Genomic DNA, 11,381 nt, shown 5'->3' on the forward strand with positions numbered 1-11,381 from the left:
AACGATGCTCTTGGCCATGCTTATTCCTATACAGACGTTTCTTGCACATTTTCTATATTCAAAAACTTTTTTGATACTGAAATGAGTCTTTGTCTTGCGTGAATGTAACTGTATTAATTCATATTAATATATTTTAAAGGTCAACCGTCCATGTGAAAAATGTCATGTTTCGAAATGATCAAATAACCCGCACCTTAACAGTCACACCACCAACAAACGAAGAGATAACTGATCTCATTAAACACACAACAAACAAGTCTATTCAGAAAAAAAAAATAAATCGTGCCACTTCGATCGCTTTGTTCTACAAACGGTTAAAAAGGAGGAGCGATCATGTCAGTTTGTTTGGAGAACCGTTATTCTCAATTTGATACACAGAGTCCTCGTGACAGCAGCAGCGCATCGCGCGCGGAGTGCCAATGTGGGTGTTTCGTGACGCGCGCGCGTCAATTACAGGTGTCCATTAACCACCGCGCGCATCACGATCTCGAGGAATGACGCGGAACTCGAAACGCTTTCTGTTTATCCAGGTAAACATTATTGAAGACACGAAAGAACACGCTCCTCTGCGAACAGGTCTGCTGGTAATATTCTGTGCCGCTGACTACTATCGCAACTTTATTTGGATTGAGTCACGTCCAGTCCATTGAAACGGTGTCACGCGTCTGAAAATGAACTCATCGTGACTGGAAGACGCTTATCCTGTAAGTACGAGCTTAGATGCATGTGTATTTGTTTCAAATTACGAACATGTTATCTGTAGGTGGTTAAGGTATTAAAGGTATCACGCATAAGGTAATGTAGTATACGCCTAATAAAAGATCAGTGGTGATGCAGACAGATGCAAACATTTTCATGTCCTTGATTTGTTTTGTTTTTATTTTTCCCTGCACTGTTTGTAAAACATAATACTGTGCTCATCTGTCATTTCCAATTGCGCACATTTTTCCACAAATATCACCCGCCTGAGAGACTGCACATGAATGCATGTATATTAAACGACGGATATAACTGGATTGTTTATTTATGGATTTGTTTATTTATTGTAAGGACCTGAGATATAAGCGTACCAAACTTTAAATACCAGTTTTCATTTATTAAATACATTTGCACCACAGTCTTCTTTTTTTAAATTTAGATTTTTGAAATAAACAATATTTGGTTATTTCATAAAACATATATAGCCTAATTTTAATCATATAGTGAAGGTTCTAGTATGTTTTTATTTATTTGTTCATTTATGTATCCTATTTTTAAGAACCATGCAATATTATGCAATGTATTATTCGTTTACACCAATGTCATTGTGATAATACGGGACATTATTGAGGTTAGGCAAAGTCACATTTCTTCTTCAGTTAAGTAAGAGGCGATGACAGCCTCCTCCTCATTTATGTAAAAAAAGCGCCAGTGTTTAATAGAGTTATTTGACCAGTTCTCTAAAATGCATGCCTACCAAGGTAGTTATGTTACACAAAACATAACTGTAAAATTTTAGGAATCAATATTTTTCAACCTATACTTGTCTCCAGTGTAATGAAGCTTTGTTAGTTCTTTCAGGTAATCTGTAGGTTCTTCAAAGATGATATAACTGAATAAATTTTAAGGCAGTATGTTGATACAGTCAGAAATGGATGACCACATGCAGTAGAAAAACCAAGGAAATGCCCAGGATTTAATTTATTTCCTCAAGGTCACCAAGATCTTATTTGGATACAGCAGATCATTTGAATAGATCAGAGCTGGTTATGTAAGTTTTCTTAATCTTATTAATAAAATTGCATATTTGTTTGTTGGCAATTGAGAGCTATCATTAACAGACAAAGAGGTGTCATGTTGAAAGTCATCATTAATGTTCAAGCGTCTTAAAATGCATGAGGCAATGAAAATTCATGCTGTTAACACCATTTCTTCACAGTATTTGTGGAAAACTATGTGTACTTCCACTCTCTCAATGTACGAAACTGATACTTACCCCCTAAAGTCATTGTGCGAGTTGTGCTTGAACAGCTGAGATTAATTATGAAATGGGTCATTGTGTGTGAAATATTAAAGGTCTGTGTTTTGAAAATATGACAAGTTCATAACTTATGACGGTTGCCCCCTTCTATGTTCTTTCCCTTTGTTGAGCAGCGTGACTGCCGATGTCCTCTGGAGATCTGAAGAGCCCTGATCTGCTCAGCGGAGGATCACAACACAGGAGGAGACCCAGGCACTGTGAGACTTTAGCATTCCCTCATTGCACCAGCTGTCAGGAAAAGAGCATCTGCAGATATTCATTTCTTGTAAAAGAGGCCTTTGGCAGACCATTGGAAAGTGCCTCTTCAGTTTCCCTCTTGTATTATATCGAAAAACTTGCATTTTCATGGAACACAATTCAAACTGACCTCTGGTTAACTATGTGAAAATGAACTCGGCAAACACTTGGATAGACTCTTAATGGTGTTAAACTTCAGCAGAATCAGACTTTAAATCTTCCCACTGGATGCTGGAGGGCCCAAACCTCATCAAGGTGATAATCATGGTGATGTCGCAGGGCACCTATACGTTTCTGGCGTGCTTTGCTGGCTTCTGGCTCATCTGGGCTCTCATTGTCATGCTTTGCTGCTTTTGCAGCTTCGCCCAGCGCAAGCTGAAGCGCCGACGTGAAGAGAGGCTGAGGGAACAGTGCCTGCGGGCTCTGGAGATGGAGCCTCTGGAGTGCACTGGAGGGGGATATCCTCCCAGGGAGCCCCCTCAGTTCTGCCCACCCATTCAAATGATGTCTCCACAGCTGCCTGTAACACATACTCTCCCTCAGGCAAACTGGACTGTCCCTGAAGGTAGGATGTTTAAACAAGCTCAATCATCCGATGCATTTTTGTCTGCAGTCAGAGATATGGGGACTGGTAAAATTGAGAATTACATTCGTACAACCATATTTTCGGAGGACATTGTTCAGAAGAATATTTTCAATTAACCATGCCTTAAAAATTACATGAAATCAATATTTGAGGTTTGTGACTTTTGACAAATGAACCTGTAGCAGCATATAGGTAAATTCAACACAAAATAAGACTAACCCTTTGATATGACAAAAGTTTCAATATGTCCTTCTCCAGATTTTGGTTCCTGGTTTGTCACTTTAATGTTGGCCTAATGTTGTCCTACATCCTTCTAATATGCAATGTCTCACAGTATTGAAGTCTTTTAACCTGTTTTAACTTAGTGCTCAATGTGTCTTAATAATCAGACATAACCTGATTAAAATTCCTATAGCCTTAAAGATGATGCTATATAGGCTAGATGTACCTTTAAACCTAAAAATTAACTTGGCGACCTTCTCAATCCAATTTAGAATTATCACCTTTTATAGAGCAATCGGCAAAATCCAAAAACCAAACACATGATGCTATACCTTTATTAGCCTCTATTAGTACATTAAGCATGTTGTGTTTCAAGCAACAACAACCGTCCATCTTGAGCTGTACCACTCAGATCACCTCACGCAGTGAGGGCAGGCTGAGCTGCATTCTTTCATGTATGACATGGTAACAGTGTGTCTTGTGTGGGTGTTGTGTAGGCAGACGAGCACAGCATTGAGCTAGCAGCATTAGAGCCGGCTAATCATGTGGTTTGGCAGACAGGCAGTCTGCCAGAGTTGGTGGATCCCTGGCCATGGGTGAAGAATGTCCCTTTAAACCTGTGCCAAACACACAGGATGGATGACCACACATTAAAACAAGGTCTTAGTAATATGTCAGCTCACAAAAGAGTACGAGTCAGAAGGAATTGTGCTCTTTAAAGAGACTTTGTATCACTTTACAACAACAGGCTCATTATGTCCCCTGTGATACCTTGAGAAAATTTCATTTGATATAAAGTAGTTTTAAAGAATCTGCAGTAATTTTTAATATGTTATTTTAATATTAGGAATAATTCAAACCACCATCTATGATAAGTAAATTTTCCCCAAAGAATGCATTCATTGTTGTATATGAATATACACCACCATCGGGAGTGTGGCATTGCCCTTGAAAATTAATGATAAATGCAGTTTTTGTTAATGTTATAAGTAGTTCTGAACCCTTTAGAGTGTTTGGAATTGATTTATTGTTTAGTTAGTAGGACTGGTTAAGACAACCATTTGTGACTAACTTCTCTGTATGTGCTTTGAACATCTAAAACACTAGGTATGAAACCCTTGCTGAATTATTAGAAGACTAAAAAAGGTCATTCTGAAAACAACAAACGCACATACTGTAGAAATGTGCCTTGTTGCTAGGAGACACATGACAAATGAAAACAATGTGTGTTCTAAAATCGGCTCAAAATATCAAACATGTTTGATATTCTCTGACTTCAAGGAATCATGGTCTGAAGCTAAAAAAGGCTGTGCACATAATACATTTTTTTGTGAAATCTGTCAAAATGTGACTAAATTGACCAAAATCTGCAGTCTGACTTAAGCAATGACTTTATCATCACCTTGGAATTATAAAGTTTCATCTGACAATTTTGTCCAAATTGAGTTAGTCACATATTGTGTGAGAACGTATTTGCATTATGTATTTGCATTATGTGATGTTTCTTTTGTGAGCTGTGTACATTTTTTTTAGAAAACAAAAAGGTTTCTATCTACAGAAGTCAATGGAACGCAAAAACCTTGAAGCTCCATATCTCAAAACTGCTTAGAATGCAGACAGATCCTTATTATTCTAAGGTGGCATTTTGGCAGCTAGCATTGATGCATCCAAACTCCAAATCTGGCCAAAAATGTATTCCACCTTTTAAGGCTCTTTTCCCTACTAAATTCCATATTAGCAGCATAGCAATATGTTATCTATCCAGAACACCCTAGCAATCCTCTTGCAACCAGCTGTCAACCACCACAAACCTTTTTGTGCAATTTGGGATGGAGTTTTGCATGGGCAAGAATAATTTGCATTGTTCTCAGTGAATGTCAAAATTTGTTTTTTCCCTACAAGTTGAGTTTAAAGTGCAGTTTATGAAGCACCGCTTTGCTGTAGTCCTACGTCAGAACACATGATAATTAAGAAAAGCCTATAAGCTAAGTGCTTCTACATGGCACTGCTAGCCCCTAGGACTCAAGTTTTTTTTGGTTGGCTTTCATCTTCCATTCTGGCAAAAGCACAGATGATAGGGGTAAAAACACTGCCTTGTCACAGCCAAACATTCTTATCTCTGACCTCAATATGCTGGTTTATCAGTTCCCTCTACAGGAAAAAATCTATCCAAGCTTTCATCTAGGAGTGAGAGGTGACCTTGGAAGAAATGATAAAAGCTTCAGTTTTCCACCCTCTCCTGATAAAATATACAGAGTCCTCATTTATGTTGTCTAATGTCCTATGATAACTTCATGCTGAATTTTTTTTATCTGATAAGTTCTGTGATTGCATGTATTTAATGATGTCTGGGCTGACTTGGAAAAAGAAAAAGAGCCACAATATATTGGGGTCAAAGGCAACAGTTCTAATAAGCGTAAATGTAAAGGACTTTGCCACTAAACTCATGTACACTTGGTGCAGCTTTCAGTGTACTTGCTGTTCTTTAGTGAACCGTTTGTTTTTCTCAGCAGACACAGATGTCTTTGGAAAACCTCCCTGCTACGAAGAGGCCGTATTGATGGAGGACCCACCTCCCCCTTACAGTGAGGTTCTGGCGGACCCCAGGGGAGGAACTTACACCAAACCTTCATCCAGGTCCTCCAGAGAGCACCAGGAGACAGAGACAAGCAAGATGGCCCCCATGACCGTGTTTCCAGAACGTGGCTACTCCTCCCTAATACGCTTACCTTCAGTCAGACGCTGGGACTCACTGGGACACCTACTGTCCACCATGGACCTTAACCACAACAACCTGCCGGTTGAGCCTCAAGCCTCTGCCATCGCCACCATGCCTCGTGAGGGCCGGACTCACACAGACTTGGGCTTGCGGGGACTCCATGGTTTGGATCAACACTATGGCTTGCCTACAGCCTTTCCCCTTTTGGGTCGGAGCACAGCAGTATGAGGCCACAAAAATAGACCTCCGGACCACTTCCTGAGATGAATACTCACAATGCTGAGTCATATGTGGTCTGAAGAGTTTTCCAATGGCATTTCGAACTCTGTCTTTTGGGGGCCGCATCAGTTCAGGATGATTCAGCTTTGTTCAGGGGTTCATTTGCAGATCCATCATACTCTGTTTTCTCTCTCATCCTCCTCCTTGCTCTCCGTGGCATCTCCGCCTGATGCAGAGCAGCAGCTATTATGTGAATGCTGTTGCCATGGCTCCCGGGAGCTGTCTGCAGCCCACCAACACCTCGCCCCTCACATCATCTCTTCTTCCTTTCTCATCTGCGGCTTACTGATATAATACAAATGACATTTCAAACCTGTCTTTGTGGGGCAAAATACAGAAGTATGACATGGTGAAATGACAGTGGTAGGTCCGTACTGTAGCTACACAATGCTGCTCAACTGTACAAAAATGGTGTTTCATAAACTGGGAAACAATTCCTGGCATCTCTTTTTACATTTTCTGCCAGTTCTTTTCTCGAGAAGGAGCCTGAACTTTTGGGGGTGGACGGAAAAGCTTCAAAGTAATCGCAAATCTTCAAAAGGAAGTTGGCTGAAGAACTGCGATTTTTGAAACATGTCGGTGGTGTCCATTGGAAGAAAGTTGTCTTTTACAGCTTAAAGGGGTCATGAGCTGCCTTTTTAATATTTTGCACTGTTCTCTCAAGAATATTACATAAAAATATTATGATTTAGAAGTAATAGGCTATTTTCTGTCATGTTTTAGTGTAGTGAGTGTAGATTTGTAAGTAAACACACACTGCTATGTTAGGCTAACAGTTGTGGATGTTTGACAGTACATTCTTTCATAGATGAACGCTGCTGTTATTTAGGTTAAAAATGCATAAATACTCAGTACATATCAAATGACCTCAGACAAAGCAATAGTAACAATGTAATGAAAAAATAATTCACGCCCCGTGTGGTGCAACATTACTGTCAAATCCAATAAAGTTGCCACAGCATTGCTTTTTAGTTGGAATCTTTCTGAAAATCCTGCATCAAATTTAACTTTTTTTAAATGAAACCACAATAAAATTAAGTAAACAAAGGACCAAATTCTTACTGACGAAGTCTGGAACTATTAAAACTGAAGTTCATTCACTCTTTTCTAATGTTAGGATTAGAAGCAAAGCAATGGGAAGACTGTGTTTTTCCACAGCTTGGTACTTTCTCCGGAGCGTCTTTATCATCTTTATCGCAACCTGCATTTGCCTCATTCGTTATGTGTAATCGGTGGGCGGGGCTGAACAGGCAGCAATGTAGAAGCAGGCGTTGATCTTACTCTACGGACGTCATGTTTAGCCACTTGTTTTGGCAGACTAGCTTCAATATAAGCTGTTAGAGTAACGAAAAGGTTTTGAGTTCTGAAACTGACAGGATGTATTTATAGTACAATGACATCTTATATGTGAAAAAAAACAAGGGAATTTTGGTTTCTCAGTTCATGACCCCTTTAATGCATTAGATCACACAGATACATCGAGGAACTGCCTTTTATTTCATGTCAATTCTCTTTTTTACTGATTCTGCATCTCTGTATGAACAGTGATTTTTTTTTTTGGGAATATGAAATCCATCCTCATAAAGTACTCATCAGATTGAAGATAGACTTTGTTTGTAATGACCTGCGAATAGGGTTTGTCAACATTTTCACGCTTCACCATGTTGCCCACGTTGTTCCCTGCTGTTGTTGCAGCCACATGTGGGATTTCTGGCAGTTATTCAACCAACTCCATTTATATACTGGTGCTTCTCAGAGTTAGACCGACTGAATCACTATTGCTAGGCTATTTTTCGTCATCAATGTAGTGATTGCTACATTGTGAAAATGCTTGATTTCATTTTTTTCTTTTATTGCCATCATTTCTATTATGTATGTTTCCATGCCCTTAAACGATTCTACCTCAATCCATCTAATGGCTGTCTTTGTCAGCTTCCCGGCATCAAACTCTGCTTTCATGCATGCGCTGGATGCTTTCAAATGACATTTGATTAAAATAAGCTCCATTTTGGAAATGTGAAAAAGCAATTAGCAGCGTATGTGGGCACACATTCAGCACAATGCTTTTACTACATCATAGTGATGTCTTTGGTTCATTATTTTTAATTGCGCAGCCATTACTAGACCGCCCGAAAATAACAAAAGCATAAAGGAATCATACGTCCCACAACCCACGCTATAAAGACTTAGTGTACGAGGCATTGTTCCCTGCTCCCTGTATAACCTGTTCTGATTAAATTACATCATGCAATTAAATGGAGAATACATAAATTTTCAAATTTCATCCCTACAAGGATGAAATAGTGTGTCTGTGTTAAATGTTGGACATGAAAACTAGGGTAAAAATTTATTCTTCTAATAAATGCTATTAATGTTAACCTTGAGTACAATTTCAAGGCCAAAGTACAACATATTTTTATTTCTATGTAAAAAAAAATACCCTGTAATCTCCTGTTAAAAAAAAAGGATCAGTTCAGGTGAAATATTCATATTTTTGCACAGACCAAAATACAATATTTAGACAATCGATTAAATTTATAGCACTTTACTGTCAAAAACATACTGTTAGGTTACACTAAAATGTTCCAAAATGGCTACAGCTCCAAAATACCGAATCTAAGAGAAAGGTTTTTATGATTGTTTGGGGAGAATATAGCTGTTTAAAATGACTGTATCTGCTTTTACTCTTTATATTCAGTTATATCACAACAGAAGCTGAAGACAGAGATGTAAACTATCTTCTCTCTGCCAGCAATGTGTTGCTAAGCGACCATAGAAGAGCCGTGTGAATTTGTTTGCATAGATGAAGTGAGCAGTATCGTCACTGCTCTGGTACACTGCTTTCTCACATCCACTATGATAAGTGGATTGTGGTTTGCAAATTAGCGTATACGAGAAGTATTATGTACCAAATGTACCCTGTTTGTGCCATTTACAATGAAAGCCATCATGAAGAGTCTGTGTTCTATCAATCAAAAGGGGTTTTGTGCAGATCTTTTGATCTCAAATGAATCTCAATTTAGACTCCCCATTTGACACCAAATTTACACTCCAAATTCTCCATAGCACACTTTCTTCCTCCGTCACATGAACTGTGAATGGCAAACTGTGAAAGTGTTTCATGCAATGTTCATGTAGCATGCAAAGTGTGCTTGTTTGTGCGGCCACGCTATAGCCGGAGCTGTACTATTTCATAGCTGCTATGTACAGTATTTTCATGCTCATATGAGTAATTTTGGTTGGTTTTCTAAAAATATACACAATACACAAACAGGGCTAGTGAATGCCTGATATCTGATTAATAAAACCGAGGTACAAAGTCTGAAGTTATGACAGCGTTTTAACATTTCTGTGTCTGTGTGTTGCAGATTTAAAAAAAAAAAAAAAAAAAAACAAGTCCAAATTTTTGAAGGATTTTAAAGTCTTTTATTAACATACATAAGCACATAGCATGTCACAAAAGATCTTGTGCTTGTTTCAAAAACAGCGTGTGAGAAGCGGACGGAAAAAGGAAGAGATAGAAAAAAATAATTAAAAAAAGAACTTTCAGGAGTCGCTAAGCCTTGCTTCAGGGGCAAAGAAGAAATTACCGTAGTAGAACAGTAGTAGTAATAGTAATAATAGTAGTGGTAGTAGTAGTAGTAGTCTCCTAGTAGTTTGAGGGAGAAAGAGAGTAATAATCACTACTAAGGAGGTAGGAGGGTGAACAGGAATACATGAAAGTTATTTCAAAAGGGGCTAAGTTACTGTTAAAGATGCGGTTACTCCCTATTAGGTATCATACTGAGCGACCTTTTTCCTCTCTCACTAAAGAAACATAAGAAACCCAATCCAAACGTATGCCAACCTCTGTTTTTCATGGGCGGTGAATCAATGTTAGTGATTGTAGCACATTTTTACATGAGCACAAAATTAGAGCTATTTACAAAACAATACTATTGGTTTAGTCTTATTGCTTGCTTTTCCACTCCATAAATCCTTTGTAAAACCAAGATGTTACGATGCCGCTTTACAACTTGACTAAAAGTATGAGGAAGACAGTGGTCAGTCAAGGCCGGGACAGTGGGTGGTGATAACTTAGCAGTTAAGGATGTGGGCTGGTACAACAAATATTACAGACTGAGTCAGTGTTGAATAAGTGAGATAATCTCTCACCGTTCTGCCCTTGAGCAAGGCAACGTGTCCCTGCATTTTTTTGTGTGTAAAAGTCAGTTACAAATCCAAATTTTGTTGCAATTTTAGGGTAATAAAAATGTCTTTACAAATTGCTGGACTTGCTAAGGTCACATTACTCATTAATTCCTGGGTCAACTAGCAACAACCTAAAGGAATATTATAAGGGTCACATTAATTTTATATTTACCGTGGCTTGAAATCTGAGATTATAAGGAGCCTTCCCTCAGAGCGTAAAACTAAATGAAAAGGTTCAAAATCACATCCACAAAAAAAAAAAAAGAAACAAGGTCGAAACCATACTCTACGCAAGTAAATTAACACAAATGCTTTGATTTTGCTCGCCGCAGCTTCCTAAAATGTGCATTCTTAGCACCGCCACACAATGTTCTATAACTAGCATTAGAGTAAACCAGCTTTTTTAAGACAAAAATGACAGTAAGAGACCTGCCTGAATGACAGTTTGAATCCTGGTAAGCTACACGTTTTATGTCTAGATATTGGAATAATGGTGATACGAAGGTAAATATTTTGGCTTCGTTAAGGGTTAGTCCTGCCAAAAAATAAAAATTCTGCCATTAATTCACCCTCATGTTGTTCCAAACACTGCCTGACTTACATTGTTCTGCAAGAGAATGACAAAACTTTCATTTTAAACTACTGATCTTTAAACAGGATTACACACTTGTTATTCGCGTCACCATTTGCGTACTTACGTAGAGTATGAGTACTGAGCCTTTGCAGTAATAATACAAATACGCACACTACCGAATATATAACTAAAACGATTTTTCCAATGGATTCCACTACGACTGTTATTGCCTAAATTTCTCAACAAATCGAAGCTCTATTGCAGTTTTTCCAAAAAAAACCAAAAGTCAGTTTCAGCCATTGTTTATACACATTGTCTCATATGTAGTCAAAATATACATATGCCACCTGGCGCTAAAGTCCTAAAAGGCCGTTACACCAACACGTCATACTCGAAATAATTGGCACAACACAAAATTGTTTCGTAATCACATAAACCCCCTTCATTTTCCGTTTGCTAAACATTTGACTCAACTGAAGCTAAAATCGCGTTCTGACGTGCCTTTGCTTCGACGAAGGTGAGGGTCATCAAAGCAAAAGGCCATTGTGGGCAT

At 38.5% G+C, this 11,381-nt stretch overlaps 2 protein-coding genes across 4 annotated transcripts in view; one reads left to right on the top strand and one right to left on the bottom strand.

The window, feature by feature from the left end:
* The first annotated feature begins 353 nt into the window (after positions 1–353).
* On the top strand, positions 354–6,859 carry LOC122326180 (proline-rich protein 7). Of its 3 annotated transcripts, none has more exons than XM_043220898.1 (3): positions 354–704; positions 2,134–2,822; positions 5,579–6,859. In XM_043220898.1, exons 2-3 carry the CDS (start codon positions 2,486–2,488, stop codon positions 6,010–6,012), a joined length of 771 nt encoding a protein of 256 aa, XP_043076833.1. In that variant the 5' UTR covers positions 354–704; positions 2,134–2,485; the 3' UTR covers positions 6,013–6,859. The 3 variants fall into 3 exon arrangements, with proteins under 3 accessions (XP_043076833.1, XP_043076830.1, XP_043076831.1); XM_043220895.1 differs by having other exon boundaries at positions 356–704; positions 5,576–6,859; XM_043220896.1 differs by lacking the exon at positions 354–704 and adding an exon at positions 767–1,750 and having other exon boundaries at positions 5,576–6,859.
* Positions 6,860–9,466: 2,607 nt separating this feature from the next.
* dbn1 (drebrin 1) overlaps positions 9,467–11,381 on the bottom strand; it is a 62,104-nt gene continuing 60,189 nt past the window's right edge. The window contains 1 exon segment of the mRNA XM_043220894.1: positions 9,467–11,381. This exon segment is cut by the window's right edge and continues 481 nt beyond it. The gene's annotated coding sequence lies outside the window, so the exon portion shown is untranslated.

This window comes from Puntigrus tetrazona, chromosome 21 (assembly GCF_018831695.1).
Source record: "Puntigrus tetrazona isolate hp1 chromosome 21, ASM1883169v1, whole genome shotgun sequence".
NCBI lineage: Eukaryota > Metazoa > Chordata > Actinopteri > Cypriniformes > Cyprinidae > Puntigrus > Puntigrus tetrazona.